The sequence below is a fragment of the Vespa velutina genome, chromosome 2 (genome assembly GCF_912470025.1).
Source record: "Vespa velutina chromosome 2, iVesVel2.1, whole genome shotgun sequence".
In the NCBI taxonomy this organism is placed as follows: Eukaryota; Metazoa; Arthropoda; class Insecta; order Hymenoptera; family Vespidae; genus Vespa; species Vespa velutina.
In genome coordinates this window covers 9,668,677-9,691,700 of record NC_062189.1, presented here as the reverse complement: position 1 = coordinate 9,691,700, position 23,024 = coordinate 9,668,677, and the positions used below count along the sequence as shown (strand labels likewise).

The following is a 23,024-nucleotide window of genomic DNA, read 5'->3' as shown; positions in this document are numbered from 1 at the left end:
AGTGGCTGCGCCGTATACATACATACAATATATGATCTTTGCATTGCTTGTTATTATCTGTTGAACCATTTCGCAGAACCATTATTGAGAATAGTGTATGCGACGCAATTGAATAGAAGAAAATGCTTTTTTGTTCGTAATGCTATCGTAACCACGATTATGTAATCAAATTCGATATATGAATTGATAAAAGTCTATTAATTTTATTATTTATATTATTGTCGTAGACAATTTCGTTGTTGAGTTCAACCGATTTACAGATTCGTTGTTTATCGAAAATTAAAATATTGAAAGCATTTAGTGTTTGATATCGATATCAATAAACTTGATAGGACGTTCTCGTTACGAACGATAATCATTATACGAAAACTATCGTCAAACGTTTCGTATTACGCGTAAATATTATTATGTGGGCATACGGTATCAAAGCGAGCCGCGAAAATAGATCAAAAGATAGTAAAAACATAAATACTTGCGCGTATACAAAAAGAAATTTTCACAATGTTTATATTTCATCACGACATTACCTTTCAAAACGAATTCAACAACCGTCAATCTTTTCTATTTCCTTTACAAAGAAATTAATCCGATCAGTACGTGGTGCACAATCTGGCTACATAAGTAGTATATTTATGTATTGCATATATACATATATACATACTCACATAAAATTTACGGTTTTACGGTTTTACGCAACGGATTAAACATAATATGATTGCATACTATAAAGCAAAAAAAAATACGTAAGTATAACGTATTAAAAATAAAAGAAAATATTTGGAAATTTGAATAGATTCATATCAAATGGACGAAGGAACTCCTTAATTGGCAAGACAAATATCCTGGCGAGTAGCAGCACATTCGTTTGTCTGAAGTAATGAATGTAGGTCAGACCGTCCGTTTGGTATAGCTTTACTAATTTACATCATTCGTTCTATCATAGGAAATAGCAATTGAAAAAATCACACAGTCACTCACGCATTGCTGGTATCAGCGCCAATGGAAAGAGAGCGTGAGCCGGGACATAGAGAGAAGCTGTATCGATTAGAGAGTTTGCCGGGGATCCAACGATAACTACCACCGACCCTACCGGGGTAAGTCACCCTTTTGTAGAAATAAAATTAAGTCGTCATCGATACCTCAAACATTTCGCATTGTCATCGTGGTTATTAATTACTTTTCTTCGATTTAAAAAACTCGACTATTTTCCAAAACGAAAGAAATCTTTCTAAGGTACGCCGTAACATATGAAAATTCGGGTAAAACTAAGATCCGAAAGATCCAGATATAATAGCTGAAATTTTTGTTGAATCAACAGAGGTAATCGAAAGGTAATATTTCAGTCATTCAGATTGATATCATATCAAGTATAAATACCACTTTAGAAAAGTTTCGAGCTAACTTAAAAGGAAAGTTTTTGAAAATATTTATATTTGACGAGGTACATCGTAAAAACGTCTTCAAGCGATAAAATACAATTTTTATCGCTCGAGTAACTTGAAAACGCAAAATTTCCAATTACGATCAGTCTTCGAGACAAAATATCTTGGAGATGTGACATATTTGTATAATGAATCGTGTAAGTTGGTTAAGTTGAAAATTGAAAGTTGGTTCTTTGAAAAGTGTACTTCTGCATCATTAACTACTTAAAATTTGATTAACTTACATAATTTATGTAGAAGAACATTAAAACGAATCGTGATATATTCTTTGTGTTGTTTTTTAATTACATATTTTTCAAATCTAAAAATAAATGAAATTAATTACACAATATGGTTCATTATATATACTAAAAATATCACCAACAAATTTTAAACACCAAAATTAAACTTAAGTTTAATAAACGAAAAATCATGATCAGACTCGTTATCTCTTTTATTTCTGTTCACTCTTGTTTTCTCTTTTTTCTTCTTTCAATAAAGCATCAGTGACGAATAATATCGATGTATTTAATAATACAAATGAAAATCACAATAACTTCACAAAATGGCATTATGGATTTTGATGAATATCACATTGATCTTCCAACCCCGTTAGGTTTACTTACCGCGTCATTTAACGCGATTGCGTCATGAAGGACCACTAAAAATATCTATGGTCTGAGTTTGCGATAGGGTGCGTTGCTTTTTTCTCTCTTCGATCACACAACGTATTATAAAATTTGACATCATATAATTGCATCTATATTTGAGACTACAATTAATAAAATAGATTTTTATTTCACTGTATAAATAGACTGTGTCTTGATAAGATCACAATTATTGATTGTCTAGTTTTATATTTATCTTCGCGATCAGTGTAGAGTAAAATAAATTGTATAGTTTTATATCAAATTAATAAGATAGATTTTTATCTCACTCGGAATAAAATATATCTTGATAAGATCATAATTATTGATTGTATAGTTTTATATTTATTTTTGTCAGAAGTCGACCAGTGTAGAGTAAAATAAATTAAATAATTAGTTTTTCTTGATAAGACTTCTAATACATGTGTATATAAATGCAAAAGAGTACATATATATACATACATTTAAATTTTTTGTCAATTTAATTTCTTTTCATATACAACACGCAATCTACTGTGATGTTGATTCTGTCTCAGGAATTCACAGGTAATAATTACTTGTTATAAGTGTACTCCAATAATTAATTGCCTTTAAGCACGCGAAGTTAATGAACAAACAGAATATTTATTACACTAGCTATTTAAAAATTGTTTTCTTAACCCTATAATAAATAACCCTTTTTCTTAATGTAGTAGATGCTGTAATAAAGATATAACATTGATTACTGTATATATGATTGAGATTCTCTTTCGTGAGTAGATATACTTCGTCGAAATCAGTGAATCCAATTGATCAACGCTGAAGAAATTTTATCATTTATCATTAATTCAAACCGCAAAAATTCAAAAAGTACATTATCTATAAAAGGCATGAAAATCAGACATGGCTTCGCGAATTTAACATTATCACATAGGACATTTCACTTTTTGAGCATCGGTATGTGCTTCTGTTATACAAGTTCAATTAATTAACTATAATTTGTATATGCACGTTAGTAAGTACATAAGTGCTTATACACACTTATATGTGCTTATATCGAATATAAGCACATAAGACGAACAAGTATTTTACACTTTCAAAGGTTAACATTGTCCATGCCATCGACGAAACATAGTAGAATGTCGAAGGAGGACAATAAGGTTCAAGATTTGCATCGTAAGCGCGTATCGGGAACGATTGTAAGAATGGCTGAGTACTTCTAACGAAGATCCCGCCGGTTGGAAACGATAAGGCTCCATGGAGGCTCGTCGCTTTTAATGAGCACTCGAAACTACGACGAAAGCAGTTTGTCCGCTTGACGTCGCGTTATTTTAAAGTACATTTTTACGATGACTGAAGAAAAGATGTACAATATAGACCTTACACGATCGAAACGCGAAAATGTTTTAACTTTCAAATTAAACGTCCAAGTATATCGAGTACGTCAAAGTGATGTTTGTTTGTTGTATTTTCTTTTCCATATGTCTTCTGTCATCTATGTGTTTTTATAATTAGATTACTCATGGTTCTCAATTTATGTAACTATTAGAATTTGTACTAATACTACTAATTGTACAAATTCTAATATTTTTTATGTATATGTTTTACCATAATAGAACAATTCTCTGGTGATCGACGTTTTTTTGTCAAACGCCTTATGTTTTATATTTATCTTTGTTGTATGTAATAGTCTATATTATTATATTTTATTTGTTACAATTAATGTCTCCAACATATGAATATCATTATATCTTAAAAAATGATATTTCCTCTTATAAAATAGAAATAGAGGAAATAATATTATTAGTCTAAGATGTAAGTGTAATAAATATTAATATATATCAAGTTACTAATATATATTAATTAATATATTATATCTATCAGATAATACCAAATGTTGCGGAAGTACTATTAGCCATTCTGATAAGAAAAATCTCTCTTAATTTATGTTTTTATTGGAAGAACAAGAGAATAGAGTTATGCATTTGGCTCTGAGTCAGAAATTTCCAAAGAGAGACTGCTTTTTTACTATTCTTCTTTTCTTTTTTTTTGATAATGTATGTGAAAACATCGAGGAAGAGAGAACACATATGGGATTTGTGCGAGTCGGTAAAGCATTTGAAAGGAAGCTTGAACTCGCTTGAATATGTTAAAAACGTCGCGACGGAAGTTAACGCATCAGGGGGTCGCAGGTGGACGCCAATGCGTATGAACGCATTCAAAGGTCACTTCTTTGTTCGTGTGTCTTGTCCTCCGTGTTATGCGACAAAGGGGACTGCGAAGTACCATATATATATATATATATATATATATATATTATTTACATACCTACTTTATACATATTATATCATATATGTATCTGTACACGTAGATATATATTCTTATCTATGTATCTATTTTAAAAGTACAATTCGTTATCGGCATAACCAAAAATTATTCGTGAAGCAATCGCACATAGAAGTTTATCAATTTTCAAAGACTTTTCTCTCCTTTACGATCTTCTATCTCAGAAACGCATAGCGTGTAATTTAATCTCTTATTCAGATGGTCACTCGACGGTAGAGCGCTGTAACTTTTCTATTATTTTACTATTCTGGCTTAACTTTACGGCTAGCGTGATTTAATCCAGTGGATTAACGCTATCGTGTTTCATAAGTTGTCTACCATGTTATTAGGCATACGTAGATATATATAAATTGTGACTTTTGCAATAACATTTTTAAAAATATTACTAGCCTTTAATGAATTCGCGGCGAATCATTGGAGAAGAAAAAGATGAAGATCTATTGGTTTTATTTTATCCATTGATTTCGCGAATTTGTGTTCGAATTAATCTGCCATCCGTAGATACCAATGTTATTCAGTGAGAAATGTAAAGAATTGTTGAAAGAAGGCGCATGACGAATTGCATTAGCAGCTTCTTTTTTCGTAACGATGCTTTCATGATGAAAAAAACAGCTAAATTGGATCAATCTTTGTAAGGGTGCCGATAATCGAATGTTGGAACTCAAATTCTTTATTTTTTTACTCTTATGATCTAATTTCTATCTTTTATTGATCGTACCACCAGTACATTTCCTAACGTACGATCACTCTTTCAGAAGACCAAAAAAATAAAAGAAATTATTTCAAATAAGAATGTTATCATTAGAATAATAAAAATGTATAGATAAATAATTTATATATAAAAATATAATAGAAAAATGGTGTGAAATCGCTCATATTAATGACGTATTACAAAATTTCTTTGATTGCTTTCTAATGGAAAGTAAGATACGGAAGCAATTAAACACGAGTCAATAGTAACCAGCGATTAAAAAAAATTGCAAGTTTATTATACATATGTGTGTGTGTTTGTAGTTCGCTTCATAATCTACTCACATTCACATACGTGAATCGTATCATTAGTGATCATATAATGTCCAAGAGAAAGACAGGTACATCTTATTGTTTTCGGTCAGATTTGACGGTCTACAAAGGGGAAATGAAAAAGAGAAGAATAGAGAGAGGAAGAGAGAGAGAGAGAGAGAGAGAGAGAGTGTGAGAAAGATAGAGAGAGAGAGAAAAAAAAGAGAGAATAGATGACGAAATAAACCTACGTGGAGTATAAAATATGTAATTCCAAATTTTTTTTCGTATTTACGCAACGATATTAAGTAAAATATTAAACCGCATGAACTTGCAAGAAGGGAATTCTAACAATGTATATACGTGTTTGGATTTTAACCAACGTTTTCCACCCTCGCACAAATTCCTATATCGCGTACGTATTTATCTACGAACTATTTTATTAACTTCATTTGTATCAACAGAAGAATATTGAATTAAATCGAAAATAAACATTCTCGATCAATTAAAAATATCAAAATATTTATATTATCTTTACACGTATCTATAAAATCGTTTAAACATTAAAAATTAAAATTATGAATTCTTTTAAGTAACCGATATAAATTGGAAAATCGAATGGTACATCCATTACCAATTTAAGAATTATGGAAAAATTCAAATATCTATCCATTTGCAAAGCGAACTGTCAAGCTACAGTACTTGAATGGGATGAACACCTTCCTCATACTGCGTATAGTAGTGCTGTAGACTTAATAATAACGGCAAATTCTCTTTGATGTCAATACGAGTATATTCGCGTCCTTAAGCGAACCATGACTCATCGAATTTCATTATTCATTATGACGTAAGCAAGAAAATTGATGCAAGCAAGAGTCAAAGGATACAGGGGACAGATTTAATCTCCAAAGAGATTATTGAATAATGTTTGATCCATTTCCCTGTTGTCAAACGTAAATCAACCTACTCCGGGTTTCTGTTTATTGGTGCACGTGAGATTATCATTCAATTATCATTGCCTTATTCAAGTTTATATGGAACACAAACGTTTTACTAGGTACAATGATGAGAGATCGTCCTTTTTACATTAAAATAAAATAAAACTACGTTACAGTCTTGATTTAAAAAAAAATGATTTAGAAATGTAATCATAGAATTTTATTAACGATAGTAAATAGAAGGAAAATACTCACCGTTTACTTCAAAGTAGTTATCACTGCGGATTCACCTGGCAGAGTGTTCTTTTAAGCCAAAGAATTAAGATATCGGCAGGTCCATAAAATCATTGAATGGAGATCTTTAATATTGATGTGTATCATACGCCTTCTCCCAACGTTGCTTCGCCAGCGGAGCATTTTCCAAGTTCGGAACGTTTGAAGTGTTTGAAGCATACGCGTAGATCAGGACAATCCGATTGAATGTCGGTCCAGAGTCCGGTCAGGTCGCACATTGCATTTTACGAATTAGTTATTAAATATTTACTTTCCTTTCTCTCATTCTCGTATACGCAAGAAAAACGTTGATGTCACACCAATTTTGTGTGAATTTGATGATCATATGAGGAAACTTCCCACACATCCAAAAAAATGACAGTGACAATCGACGTGTTGACAAGAAAAATTGTCATCGTTAATGCACAAATGCCAATAATTTATCGATTGAATAAATGAAGTATCACACTTCATTGGTATGTGAGATATGCATATATGTGAATTGTTTAATCTTCGAGTTCCCACGAGTCCACATTTCTATGCTCCAAGCTACAAATTTTAATTATCTTAGATAATTCGTAAGTTCTTCTGTAATAGTTTAATAATTTATGTTTAATAATTCATGACAATATCTTTGTAATTAAATAGTTATTGCATACTAATGCATACTAATGCATAAAAGTGTATAAATTTCACAGCTGTATTATCATTTTAATATTATATTCATAAGCGCGTTTCGGATGAATAGCATGATAGCAGCAGATAATCTTTATAAAAATAAATATTTTATTAAAAGTCTCGTTTGCTCGTTCTACCCTATCAAATCATCATTCGGGGACAAGGAAATGTCATGTTTCAGTTAGATATTAACATTTGTTTAATTTGAAATTACTCAATCAGATCGCAGAAAAGTATACTTTATCTATTGAAAATCTACTATTCTTTAGTGACGAATTACGTCCGGAAATTTTTCTTCGCTATACCGAGCATATAATATATGAACTTTCGCTCTTTATTCCCGAGTTTTAACAAACAGCTATATACTATGATGACATATGTAACAAGTACTATGAAAGTTTTAGTTCCACTTTTAAAATTTGTAATTTTCGATAGATCAAAAAAGAAATCAAAAAACCGCTCAAAGATTACGAACGTTGTTCCTAAAGTGTAAATACGTATCTATCGTTACAAAATGAAACAGGAAGATAGCAAACATATTAGAAATCATAATATAATCTTTGCGCGTCAATGAATTATATCTTGGAATCAACAGGTACTATTATTCTCTTTGTCTTTATTTGACGTATTCAGCTGATCGATATCTTCCAGACAAAATACGTTCAAGAAAAGAAAATTAAAAATTAAAAGTTGATAGATATGCCGAATGAATATAGAATAGAGTATTTTTCATTTAAATAAAAATGAAATAATTATTCACAGATTAACAAATTATATAACGTTTTTAATTCAATTCGTTAGTTATCTTGAAAACGCCTAATTCTTTGAATTAGTTCTGAACTAATTAGATGTGGTTAATGTACATCATTTTTTATAGCTTTATACTATGCTTATGTACCAACAATCTTTCATAAAAAAAAAGATAAAATTCCTTTCATTTATTCGAACATTATCATATACGATGCGCTTTTCGTGAAAAAAATCATGAACCATAAAAGATCACATTATCATCCCTCTCTCTTTTTTCTTTCTCTTTTCTTTTTTTATATTTGTTTCATTTTTTATTGCGATTAGATGAGAAAGAAGACGAGTGAAGTCACGCGAACGAGATAGTCAATGCTTTTAGTACGAATGTGTATTCTGCCAATGAAGTAAATGTCAAACGAGTACAATGGCTGTAACGTCTTTCTCCTTCTGTCTTTTTAAATCATTGATCGAATAATTTTACATGTATTGATAATTTCATCTCATGAAAATTTATAATTCTTTGTATAAATCAATATTAGAAACATTTCAAATGAAGTTTACAAATGGTGTATTGGTTAGTATATCTCTTGTGGCAAAAGATTAATCCCTATGTTTGCATCTAATTACAAGATGCAAAGTTTTCCCACTTCTCGAAAAGTAAGTATTGTCTAATTATATGTGTTTAAATTCAAAACATCACGAAAACACGATGAGAGACGAAGCACACATCGTGAGCTGATTACCTCAAGACACGTGAACCGATCATCTCAAGATAGGGACATTGATACGGAGTAAACATTAAATAAGAGATATGTGTAACGATGACAGAATGGAAAATAAAAGAAAAATAGGTATATAATGAAGAAAAATAAGAAAGATTCCAATATTTTCTCTGCTACTCTTTCCATCCAAATCCCCTTCCTCTCTCTTTGTAACTGTACGCGATACATAAATATATTTTCCCTCTTTTGCTCACCCTATCACCTCCCCGTCGGCAGCTCGCGGTACACCAAATATGATGATTGCATGTGTAACCTGCTTCGCGTTTTTATGATCGGCTAAACGATGATGTAAGACACAACCCGGCGATGATATTGGCTGCTGGTAGTGGTAATGGTGTTGGTGGCGGTGATTTCGTGGCGAAGACAACGCGTTAGGATAACAATAAAAACGTGAAAATCGGGTGCAAAATGTAAGTGTGAACGACAAACATGATGACAAGGGCGACAAAGACGAAAATGAGGAGAAAGACGACGAAAAGGCGGTGGCAACTGCGATGACAGTGTTAGTGTCGATACGGTCGCTTTCCGATGAGGACGACAATGACGAAAATATAGACGACGATGACGACGATGACGATGACAACGACAGCGTAGAGTCAAAGCTGCTGTTTTAGGCGTCGCGGCGCTCCTACACCGGCTCACTGAGCCCAAAGTGGGCGACACGCCTGAACACCGGCTGAATATCCGAGTGTTGGCGGCGGTGGCGGCGAAAGATCACCGACAACGACCGAGAGAACCAACGTTTCCATTAAATGGGCGCAAGCGCTCTTCAAAACTTGCTTTTCTTTCCCACTCTTACGCCTCTACTTCTTCTTCTTTTTTTCTTTTATCAATATTTTCTCTTCATTCTTCTTGTTCATCCGCGTACACTGTCATTCCTCTTCTCTATTTTAATTATTAGATTTCTTTTTCAACTTTTCATTTCTTACTTCTTTTTTATAATATATAGACTATTGTAAAACGAAATTATATTTGTAAATTTTTAGTCTTTTTTGTATGACTATTCTTAACAAAGAGTTTAATGAAAAACAAGAGTTAATAAATGAAAATTCTTATTAGCTCAAAGAAAAATAAATAAAACATATTTACGTTGCATAATGACATGGAATAAAAATAAATCAAGGTACAATCTAAAAATGTAATAAAGATGCGTCAATTTGCCGAAGCTATAAATTCTATAAATATATATTAGCATAATTTTCGGGTATAAATGTATAAATTTTAATTTCGTTCCTAAAGAATACGATTAACAAACTGAGAAATAAAGTAAATGTAAGTTTCCAGAATATCCTAAAATGAAATTAATATTTGAAGGTTTTACTTTGGTTCGATAAAGTACAAAAGTTGACTAAGCTCGCTTTAAGAGTAGCAATACATTTTATACATTCTTAAGCGACATAGATTGACCAATCAAGAAAAAGCAAGAAAATCGGGAGAGGAATCAACGTCCAAAGATGTAAGGATTCAAAGTTTGTATTTGAATATCTGGAAAATTGCATCAATAAAAACGAAAAATAAGGAATGAGGAAGGAAGGAACTATTTATAAGATAAGATACAAGGAACACACATGATAAACGAGTATATGTAGAGTTTAGAGAGATTCTTACGTAGTTTTCTTGAGATGATCATTATAAAAGACGTATTTTATCGATTACTTTACTAAGCATACTTTTTTGATAAAGAGGATACAATTTAAATGTTGAGTTTTTAACGCAAAATATTTAACATAAATCCATACTTCCATGTGTAATTGCATAAAAACACCGAGCAACAAGAAAATCCTTCGAAGCAAGAATAATTTGTATTGTTTCAACTTCTGTTGGTATTTCTTGACTTCGAACCAATATTCGTAAATATGTGTTTTATACTTCAATACCGAAAGAACTTCGTGATACTAACATTTCATACATAATATCATCGAATCGAGCAAAATTATTCTCATAACATTGTGAAACCCATTCAGGTGGCGTGTATCAAGATAAAATTCTATTTTACTATATCATATACAAATTAGACAAATTATTCAAAGTATTAATAAAAAAAATAAAATAAATTTATACTCCACTTAGTAAGTAAAATTATAACATATTTTATAATAATTCAAATAGGATACAGTAACAATAATTTCATCAGAAACTTTTTTGTAGATCTATCGATACTCATATAATGCGTAAAAATATTACTTTTGTACTTTCATACATCATGCATATATCATGCATACATACATACATACATACATACATACACACATACATACACATACGCACGCATGCGCGCGCACACGCACACACATATATATATATGTATAAACAAAAATATACCGTCCAGGAATATTTTGGACTGTTCAACATAAATTGAATTGCAGCATCCTTTTTATTCACATGTATCTATTAAACAATTTTATAAAAACCGTGAAAAACAGTGAGGAACAACTAATTATGCTTTGTCGTTTTACTTTTCTTTTTTAATCGCATATTTACAAATTGTTAACATCAAAATGTACTTCCCGATTCTCTATAGTAGAACTGAAAAAAGTTGCAAAAAGGATGAAGAAAGTCATATATATATACACATTCACATGTGCAAATGTGCATCGTGTGTTGTATTTTCTTAATTGCTTGCATCCGATTGGATATCCCACAGGATAGCCAACTATGTAGCGTGTATCATGATTGGTGCGTCTAAACGCCCAACCATATGGCTATTGGCTGATTTACTTGTATTATCGTTAAATCCTTTCTAAAAGTGTTTCGTCGCATCGTTCGACAAACGGAGAGTTTTGTGCGCTTAAGTTTTTTTCATACAGTACTAAAAACAACATAATTTTCAGTATGCAAGACTTGTGACCATAAATCATTGTGCATTCTCGTTTTTATCTACTTCTTCAGCATTATTTAATGCATAACATGAAAATAAATTTAATAATAAAAGAAGAATAATTAACGTGTCACAACGTTTGCTTTAAATGCAACGTGATACACAACACAACCGATGCGCAGATAGAAATTATACCACAGGACGTACAATACAAAGTATGTAGGCCAAGTATCACGATCGTTTATAGATATATGTGTAGGTACAAATACGTAACATAGGTAGATATAAGAAGTAATGTGAGAGGGCACGTACGACGCTCTCTTACGGTTGTCGCGACAAACGGTAGTATCAATATGGTTGTTGCCGAGAACGCAGTTCGTGAGAGGATGCTGTTGCATTAGCTTGCTTTGAACTCTCTCCTAACATGAGATGTGCCATGATCATAGAGAATAATTTTACGTAATATAAACGATCGAACAGAGGTGACTATTCGACATAAACGTTACCGCAATGGAGACTCCCACAAGCACGACCAATAGTACAGTGGCGAACATCCCGAAGCAAGGTAATGCTGTTTTCTTTTATACATCTCCCACGACGCTTTACCCGTTTGCTTGAATATCCCACATGTTTATTTGTATTTCAGTATTCGTAAGCATCACACGTTGACTCAATAACGTGATATGTTTTCTCGTGGAAGATCAATACAATTTCTCGTTTGTTTCTTTTACATTTTATTTTTTTATCATATTCAGATTTGGAGAATTATGTATTCATTGTGGAGTCGTAAAAGCATATTCATTTTGAGAATCTTTTTATCATAAAATTATGTAGATTTTCAGAACGAAGACTCGTTATAACGTATTTATCATTTGTTATTATTTGTATTGTCTTTTATGTTCTATTGTGTTTAAATTCAAGATTATTCTTATATCGTTTTGGTGCTATGGATGAGAAATGTATAAATTCTACAGATTTATTTCTTCAATAAAAATATTTTAACATTATATTTATTATAAAGAAAAATGATTTTATATCAAATGATATTTACCAAATTAATTAATATAAAAAATTATTGATTTAACAGTATTGCATTACATATTGTTTATAAATGTTTTCAAATATTTGTTTTTTAATATGGAATATTTTACATTGTTTATTAACACTTACATTGTTATGGATATATAGATATAAAGAAAGCTACAATTAACAAAAAACAAGAAAATATGATGGACAAAGATACAAAATCTTTAACAACAAATTTATTTCCATGGATTTTTGAATTTAGAAAAATGTGTAAAGTTATATACAAGGATTGTAGTATGTCTTCTTTAACAGAGCTTATGCAGTACTATATGAGGTAATATACATGAATTATATTTTTTTTATGAAAAAAATTTATATTTTAATTTTATAACCAGTATTAATTATCTGAGAACTGGTTTTTAAAATAATAGTCTAAAAATAATAGCATTATGTGATTGTGTGATATATATAATAAAAGTAATATATACACAAACACATGTTTTACATAGTTTCCAATTATGACTTTATAGCTTTTAATGATATTCTTAATGATTAAAATCCGATATATTCGAGTAAAATTTGCACAATTACATAAAAATATTTATTATAATTTTTTAATATTTGTAACAATTTGTTATTTAGTTCACGGAAGATTAGATTAAAAAGTAGATGCTATTTTCTTATTACAGAAATATAAGCATCAGTATAAATGAATGTTATACAAGACCTCTATGGGCAGCACGGTTGAAAGACTCTATTAGTGATACCTTAGTTTTATTCTTATATATTTATCGTATGCTTTCAGAGGTAAGAATATAAAAACTAATGTAACTAAAAATTTAAAAATTGATATTTAAATAAATTTCTTGTTAAACAAAATATGTCTTACAGAATCATGATAGATGTATTTATCTTAATTATATGTCAGACTTACTGGCAATATACATAGATATGGAATTAAAAGCATCAAAAAAAACTAAGGAGGATCAGGGTAAAATTTGTGCTAGACTTATTTCTTGCCTATATGTTTATCTTGGTATGTATTCAAGATTTATTTTATTTACAATTAATTTATCATATAATAAATGATTGGGTACTTTTTGTAGAACATTCCACAGAACATTTATTAGATACTCTTATAAAAGTACAATTTATGTGTCGCAGTTATCATGCCATCTTGAATCCATTAATAACGTAAGAATGTTTTACGGATTTTATTATTATATAAATTAATATTTCTATCTTAATGAAAGTTGTGTTACAGGAAAATTATTAAAAATATTCCCCTGCATCCAGAATCAAATATTATGTATGTGCGTTACTTACTTATATATCGTCTGTGGAGGAAAATAAATAGTAGCGTGCCAATAAAAAATGAAATTACTGCAGCTGCAGTTACTTCTCTTGGGCCACCACCTACTTTTCCACATTTATTGGATGACGTATTACCAAAAGTGCCAAAGTTTCAATCAAATGCTGCAAAATTTCTTTTACAATACAAATTTGACACAAGAAGGACTTGCAAAATATTTGTACAATTTTCTAAAGAAAGTAATAAAAGAATATATAAAGAGTACATTAAGGATATAAGAGCAACTATGAGTTCATCCAGTATATGTGATATAGAAAAGGTAATCAACTTTATAACATTCTTTAAAATTACTTTCTCAAATTTATTTTTTATAATGGAATATAAATTCGTTTATAAAAATATAATTATGTGCGATACAGAAATAAATTGTAAGAAGCAACTATTTCATACATATGTACAATATAATACAATACTATATATTATATATAATAATTTTATATTTGTATGAAGTATGACATCATTTATTATCTTTGCATACATTTTTTTTTATTATTGAATAGTACATATTAATAATGGTTGCTTTTTTTCTTGTCAGGACGTCGACCTAGCACCTAAAAATATAGATAATTTTCATAATAATGTCAATTCTAATTTATCTGATAATAGTAGTTGTAGTAACTTTATTTCTTTGCATAATTCTTGTAAATCTGTAACTATAACAGATGAAACGTGTTTTAAAAGTTTAGGTAAAATTTCGGGTAATATTTCTACCAATCGTGTTGCTCCAAAAGTATTTACGAAAATTAAACCTTGTTCTCAAAGAAATTTGAAAAAATCGAATAAAATTATAGTTATTGACCTAACAAGTGACATACAGATTGAAAAATCCGTGATAAATAAGAAAAAATCTAAGAAACCTGCATGGTTGGAAGAAGCCAAGAAACAAATAGGTTTAAAAGCTATGAAAACTTCAATGAAGATAAAAAGAAAAATACAGAAAAAAGTGGATAATACCAATTTAACAAAGTATGCAACAGAAAGTCATTGCCAATTGCAAGATACAACATTAAGGACTTCCAAAGTAACTTCCAAAGATGATGCAGTAGATTCTTCTATGTGTGATGTTAAGAACAGTGGTAACACGGATTTAAAGAATTCTAATCTTATTCTTTCAACACTTACAGAATCATTAACTAACGAAAAATTAGCGTCATCTATAATTTATACAAAAAGTTGTAATGATGTCAATATTGATCCAGCAACAGCTAACTCATCTTCTGATAACAATGAATGTGTATTCAATGCAGCTGTTGAAACTGTAGATGCTCCTATAAATATTCGGAAATATTATAATGGTAGTGATGTTTTGGAATTAAAGAAAAATAGCACTATAAACGATAGACTTAAACAGGCTGTGATTAAAGGACTGATAGAAAAAGACATTTCTACAGAGAATGAAATATGTGAAAGAAACGATGGTAACAAGAAAATCTGTGATTTAAAACCGCAACCTTCAATTATAGAAAGTATCACAATAGATTCTCAATGTAATTCCAAAGACGAGGTAGATAGCTTAAATCTTAGTAAGATCGTAGTGGAAAGTAGCACATCGGAGGACGTAGTTGCCTATTTAAAAGTTAAGGAAGACGAACATGGTGTCCACGAAACATTGAATAATAAAAACATAGAATCTGATTGTGTAAAAGAACGAAATCTGTCTACAAATTCTTATTTTGAAAAGACCAATGAAAGCCAAAGTATAAACATAATTGAATTAGAGAATAATAATAGGAGTAAAAAGATAGAATCTGAGAGATGTACAATTTTAAAATCATCTACGAATAACACATTCAAATATGAAAATAAAGAAGGTTTTCTTATTAATAATGAAATTTTAGAACAACAGCAGACATTTCGTGAATCTCAAAAGAATTTTGAAGTCTCTTGCCCTGGATATTTAAGTAATACAGTAAGTTTCAGCATAATGAATGGAGATGATTCAGATGTACAAGCTGAAGTTGAAATTGGTAATTCTATTGAAGGTGGTGATGAAATGAGCACCATTAAGACATTTGATTTTGAAAATAAAATCTATAATTCAGAAGAAAATTTAATTGATATTGCAAAGAATATAGCAATACATAATATTGAAATTAAACATACATGCAAAGAAGACATTGTAAATAATCAATATGTAAATCAATCTATAGAGTATGATAAACAAATATACAATAAGAATGATAGCAAACAAAAAATTGCTATAGAGAATATAGATCAAAGTAAGTCCCATAGTTATCCTGTATTACCGACTATTTTTCAGAAAGATGTACAATTATTAAAAAATTCTCATGATGGTAATGCAATCAAGAATATAAATAAGGACTTCTCTGAAATTGAAGAAATAAGCAACGATCCTAAAAGCTCTGACAAAGGATATATTATACATAGTACTGAGTTAAGTACTGAAGAAAATATCGATGGTCTCTCCTTATTGGCCAGTGTATCACAACATGTACCACATTTAAAAGCTGAATCTGAAATACGATGTGATCAAATCAAAGTTAAAGATTATGCCGTTCTAAAAAATACTTCATTTAACCAAATCATTGATGATGAAACAGATACTAATGATTCGTCCAATACTATATCACAGCTTTGTGAAAATCCCACAACTGAATTAATTAATCGGATTGTCGGTGTTTATCCAGAAGATGAATTAGAAAAAGTGGAACTTTGTGTTAAATTAACATCTACGAGCAATGGAAATACAACAAACGCAGAAAATGCATCTTCCGTGAACGTTCCTCACATTTTTCAAGGTTCTATGAATTATGAAACATCAGATACATTGTCAAATATTATGGTCCCACTCGAAAATAATGTACAATCTACTAAAGAAAATACAAATGTTATACTGAATGGAGAAACAGTTGTGTTGCTGCAAAAATCACCAAATAGTAATTTGTACATCATCAATAAAGCTGTAGAAAATGCAAGAAATCATAATGTTAATGAAACAAGTAAGATCATGGAAAAAACTTGGTTAACACCACCTTCAGAAGACTGTACATCATTTGAAATTATCAACACTCTTGATCATACTTTTATACAAGAAAAACATTCTGTTGAAGGAAAAAAAAGTATTAAAATAGAACCTAAAGAAGATAATGCCATATTAAATATTGCAGATGAAAAATTATATACAAAAAAGGCTTCACTCAGAGCAAATATATTATCTACTCTTCAAGCAACTTTGCAAGATATTGATGCTGCAAGTCTAACTACAACTAATGAAGACAATGATAAACATAAATCTTCATCACAATCTATCTCTGCTTGTAGACAAAATATTAAGCAAGAATTTACTACACTTCCCAATCGTATTACAACTAATTATGCTGTACAAGGATGTACAGGAATGCATCCACATTCGCACGAAACAATTGAATCGCAACATCCATTACATATTCCTGCATCTCATCCTACTGCGTTACCACCATCAATTTGTAGTAATTGCTCAGCTACTACAGATTTATGTGTGCCATATCATAAGCACTGTACATCTGTCTCTTGTAGTTTACAAATAAATACTACTGCATCTTTGCACTCTCATGTAAATACAAACAACTCTCGTGGGAGATCACATTGTTCATGCTTAAGTTGTACATATGATATAGTTACACATTGTCGACAATGTATACACCCTGGTACAGATTCTCATGTATCATGCATTGAAAGTAGCTCATATTTTTTGCCTACGCATTCATCAGTACAACCATCCACCGTCCAGGAGCATGACAGGACGAAAAATGAAACTGTTATAGGAAAATTGTATGATGATAAAATTTTATATAAAGTAAAACAAGATCTTTTACAAAAAAATACATTAGAAGAAATTGATATGAAGTGTGAAACAGCAAGATTGAGTAATACTAATTTCAATAGTAAATTACCTCTTAAGAAAAGATTAAAAGCACATGCTATGATGTCAATGACATATAAAGAAATACCAATAAAAACAGAAAAATTAGATAATTATCCTGGTATACCCATGATGTCCATAGCAGCTTTAGAAGCACTTGATACTACACAGAAACATCAGGAGCAAATTGTAAAACCAGTTTTTGAATTGTCTTCTACCAGAAAAGATGATTTACATAGTAATTATCATTTTACTGCAAATTTAGTACGACGAGATTATTGCAAGGACATTCATGATACCACGGCACACGAATCAAACGCTACAGTATGCCAAGAATCTTGCCATCAAAGAAGATTTAAAACACCTGCACAGCGTAAAGAAATCGCTGCATCTGAAATGACAACGATAAAACGATTTGCATCAGAAACTATAGCGACAGATGTACCTTATAAAAAAGCAAAAAAAATGCAATCACCCACTAGAAGAACCAGAAGTTCGAAAAGAAATGTCCCTAAGGTAAATTATTCTTATTCTGATAATGATCCAGAGTGGAATTCATCAGGTATATTAAAACGTAAACGTAGGAAAAACAGTCGATGATCAATACTGTTTAATTACGAAACTCATTGTAAATGCCACAGAAATACAAAATAAAAAGATGAAAATATGATATAAGTGACAAAATTGTGAGTGTGTAAATTCATAAATATGATGTGTATGTGCGTGTCCACATGTGTGTAAATATGAGTTCTCATCGTTGGAAGATACTATAAGTGATACCTGCAAATAAATAGAAGATCAACTATGAAGAACATCATGGAAAATCCGTAAAGCATCATCGTGGAAGATTTTTAGGAATCATTTTTTCATAAGATATAATATTTAATTAATTACTGTAATAATGTATGTGTAGAGAATTTTAAGACTGTTATTTAGAATCTATGTTTGTAACATTAATTAATCAAAGTAAAAATTGTATTCAAATAATACAAAGTTGTATTCAAATAATTTATTTTAAGTTTAAATTTCATTCCTATCATGTTTTCTTAAATTTAGTAAAAGTCATATAATTTTCAATTATGGTATGTTATATCATTTTGTCACTGCTGTGATTAACTTATAAAGAGTTTTAAAATAAATATCTATGTAATTATGTATATATAAAATATGTACAAACAAACATGCCAAATTCTTCTACTTTACATACGCTTCGTATTGATAAAATTACGAGGTAAGATATTTTCTTCAACATATGATAATCTACAAATCAAAAAAGATATACAATTACACATTTTTATTTAATTTAGTCCCTATTCACTCAGAAAAAGTAATTTTTTTTTTTTTTTTTTTTTTTTTTTTTTTTTTTTTTTTTTTTTTTTTTTTTTTTTTTTTTTTTTTTTTTTTTTTTTTTTTTTTAAATATCATGTAATGAAGTTATAAATGCATAACCTGCAAGACTTTATTATTGCATTATTATAATAATATCGTTTTCTATCTTATATAAATTTTACTTTTTTATTTAATTGAATTAGTTATTTTCTTATATAAATTTTATTTTATTATTAGAAATAAATATTAATTGTTAAAATATATTTTATAGATTATAGCAAAAGAAGAAAGTAGATTGGGATATATATGAAAACTAAGTTAATGATTGTTATGATCAGCAGTGTTATCTTTAAGTCATAATACCAAAACTAATTCATGAATAAACAAGTTATTAAGAAAAAGTTTACAGAGGTAATAATGTAAAAGATATCCACAAAATAAAATACAAATGTATTAATGTAACTGATATAAGAGTTTTTTTTTCAGATCTATTATTTGATAAAACATCAACTTTAATAAATCTGTGATGTCAACGAAATCGCCAAATGAACCAGAAGTAATGACATGACAAAAAAAAAATGGAGACATTTTGTGTGCTCCAAAATTTTAATCTGTCCATTTGTTTTATATATATACATATATATGTACACAAACATACATATATAGGAATTCCACATAAATGTTGGAATAAAACAATTATGAATTATTGTTTCCAGGTATCGAAGTATAGCATAACTAGTCAATTCATTTATTTTACATTTAACAAATATCAGCTTTAATTTAAATAATAAGATGCTTTTTAACCGTAAATATGACATCGTATCTTTGTTTTGCTTTATCGGTATATGCAAAAAAAATATGACTTGTTAAACCATTTAATACATTGATTGCCTGTTTTCTCAGTAAGATTACAATGATTGTAGATGACTGGGACTCTTAAATTTAAAAAATTTACAGATTGAATAAAAAGAATTTTGAATAATGCAAATAACTATGTAATAGTGTGAACTAAAAATTATGCTATTCAATAATTAATAATTATTGTTAATTTTATTGTTTTTTGCTATTAATAGAATAATGAAACTATGAATAAAAAGAATTTTATTTTTTTACTAATAATATATGTACGTGTAAATTATTATTTTAAATATTAATAATCAGTTTATTTTCGTTGATTTAGAAATTAATAAACATGATATTTTCCAAAAATTAGATTTTGCAATGAACTATATTAAAACAGTATAAATGAAAATAGGGCCAATCATGACAGTCGTAAAAAATGTTATTACTTTTTTGTGCAATTCTATGGAGTATTTATATTGAAAATGTACTATTTTAAGCTTATTAACAAATTGTCAAAATCAATCGAATACACTGCTATAGTAATCAGTAAAATAAACACATTATTGATAAAATATACGATATTTAATTATACTATGCAATAATTTATCATTATAATAATAAAGATTTTATTGTGGTCTCCAGGTTAAAATGTACAATATTCGCATGGCAGTCAATGTGTTAATATGTGTACATAAATATTTGTTTAATCATAATCACTCGTTTAAACAAGATAAAAAAAGAAATTTGTAGAAACGAAACTTATGAATATAAACTTGCAATAGTTATTAAATCCAAAAGGGAAAATCTAGCTCACAGCTTAAAAATGCATAAATAATATTATAGAGTATATTAATATATTTCAATTTCATTGTAACTTTACATTCTTTATGAGAACATCTATGTTAATATGAAAAATTATCATATACATCATATAACTTTCAAACATCACTAAATGAACAGATCATAATTAAAAACGATGAATATATCAATATGCACACATTATTTAATTTATTCATCTTTAACATAATTATCAACTTCTACAATATTATTTATTGATTTAAGTTATTAATATTGGTTAAATAAATTTATAAATTTCTTGAATATAATACTTCGGTGCCATATCTCAATATCTGATCTCAAACCTGTGATTTTTTGTTATGTAATATTGTGTTATACAAACATACTACATCATCTCATATAATTTAGCAACAACTTTTATTTATATTGCCAAATAATTCACTTGTTATAAAAATAACATATTGTATTCACATATCATAATCTTTTTTTTTTCTATTACTGAATATTATCTTTTTTTTTATGAGAAAAATGAATATTTTTATTCTCTATCAAAAAAGATATAATTTAGCAATTTTCGCGCGCGCGCGCATGTGTGTCTGTGTATGTTTTTCATTATTTAATATTATGAAGTCTGAATAAATAAGTCTGATAGTTTTAGTTATGTCAATATAAATTAAAACATTTCATATCTGTGTAATGTACCAATTTATGTTTATTAATTTACATTTTAAAATATTGAAAACTTGTAGAAATTCTTACAAGTGTAAATTTACTAAAGAAAAAATGATCAATTACACTTTTACATCTTAAAACAGTTTATTACTTTATTATAAATTGGTATTATATTGCATTATTTGGCAATTGTAAAATAAAGACATATTTTAATTATTTTAGCAAATACAAACTCAGTCTTATAATATATATAAATAAAATATGAATTAAAATGCAAATTTAACTATCGAGAATAATACTTTTCTTATATTTGAAATATTTTAAATTTATATATGAATGCGTATTTTTCTTCTAATAATGATAAAAAGGAAACAAGATCTTTATTTCTTGTAAAATAACTATTATAGACTGAGTGTTTAGTGTGTCTCAATTTATAAGAATATGCTATTATTATAATATTATGATTTTATTCAAATAAAGTTTATTCAAAAGATGAAAAGTTTGCTTGCTAACAAATAGATAAACAGATAAACGAACAGATGCAAAAATCAAATTTGTTTATAAATATATAAAGATGTATATTTCTTATAAAAAATGGCAATTTTTTATTTAGTCAATACTAAACTAGATATATAATGTATCTATAATTTCTTTTCTTATAGTTTTTTCTTTATTTTCTCTTGAATCTGTTCTATATCATAAGAGAAATACAGACGACAACATTTATTATGCTTAAAAAACTCACAATGTGTAAATAATTAGTTTTATAGTCAGTTTCCCTTACATATTATAAATTTACAATAGTTGAAAAATATCATAAATAACAAAATATGTTTCTTTCGGTTGTTTAATGAATGTACTTACAGTATTGTTATGTACGAATATATGTACATATTTATATATCTATTTGTTTTATTTATTTATACCTAAATATAATTTAAAATATTTATTTAAAAAAACTTTGCTTAGTTTGCTAAACTTACATTGGATACATAATTTATAATCATTAAATTTTATGTTATACAGAAGATCTTAAAAAATATTAATGTTTAACGTATTACAATCAGCTGTGTGTGTGTATGTGTGTGCGTGCGTGCGTATGTGTGTATATATATATATATATATATATATATACACACATATATATATACACATATATATATATCATCATAAAACTATAATTTTAAACAAAACAAAAAAGGAAAATATTAAAATAAGTGAGCTAGAGATTATATAAAAAGTTGAACATTTTTCGAAGATTTCTGTAAATTCTTTAACAATAATAAATAATAAAAAATATATATGAGATATAAAAACATCAATTTGTTGCATTTGAAATCAAACAAAATAGTCATAAACAATATCAAACTTATTATCATAAATTATGAGATTAAATATATTTTATCGTAATTTGATCATATTAAAATAAAAATAACAAAACTAAAATTTAGATTTTAAACATATTTAAATATAACATTTTTCAAAATCAGT

At 28.5% G+C, this 23,024-nt stretch overlaps 2 protein-coding genes across 6 annotated transcripts in view; one reads left to right on the top strand and one right to left on the bottom strand.

Moving 5' to 3' along the window:
• LOC124947130 (histamine H2 receptor-like) overlaps positions 1 to 9,827 on the bottom strand; it is a 29,395-nt gene extending 19,568 nt beyond the window's left edge. The window contains exons 1-2 of one of the 4 annotated variants that reach the window (XM_047488853.1): positions 9,008 to 9,826; positions 6,589 to 7,194 (exon numbers count right to left, since the gene is read on the bottom strand). The gene's annotated coding sequence lies outside the window, so the exon portion shown is untranslated. Of the gene's footprint in view, positions 1 to 6,588; positions 7,195 to 9,007 lie in introns of all 4 variants that reach the window. The other 3 variants (XM_047488852.1, XM_047488854.1, XM_047488855.1) reach the window with 3 other exon arrangements.
• Positions 9,828 to 11,554: 1,727 nt separating this feature from the next.
• LOC124947128 lies at positions 11,555 to 22,435 on the top strand. Of its 2 annotated transcripts, none has more exons than XM_047488850.1 (8): positions 11,555 to 12,196; positions 12,820 to 12,991; positions 13,347 to 13,464; positions 13,549 to 13,693; positions 13,776 to 13,851; positions 13,922 to 14,288; positions 14,565 to 19,122; positions 19,492 to 22,435. In XM_047488850.1, the coding sequence occupies exons 1-7, from the start codon at positions 12,142 to 12,144 to the stop codon at positions 18,489 to 18,491; spliced, it is 4,860 nt and encodes a 1,619-aa protein (XP_047344806.1). In that variant the 5' UTR covers positions 11,555 to 12,141; the 3' UTR covers positions 18,492 to 19,122; positions 19,492 to 22,435. The 2 variants fall into 2 exon arrangements, with proteins under 2 accessions (XP_047344806.1, XP_047344805.1); XM_047488849.1 differs by having other exon boundaries at positions 13,764 to 13,851.
• The last annotated feature ends 589 nt before the right edge of the window (positions 22,436 to 23,024 follow it).

Coding starts and splice junctions, on each gene's coding strand:
- LOC124947128 (XM_047488849.1), top strand. CDS start 12,142: ATGGAGACTCCCACAAGCACGACCAATAGTACAGTGGCGAACATCCCG. Junction 13,465..13,548: donor TTTATCGTATGCTTTCAGAG/GTAAGAATATAA, acceptor TATGTCTTACAG/AATCATGATAGATGTATTTA. Junction 13,852..13,921: donor ATCTTGAATCCATTAATAAC/GTAAGAATGTTT, acceptor GTTGTGTTACAG/GAAAATTATTAAAAATATTC.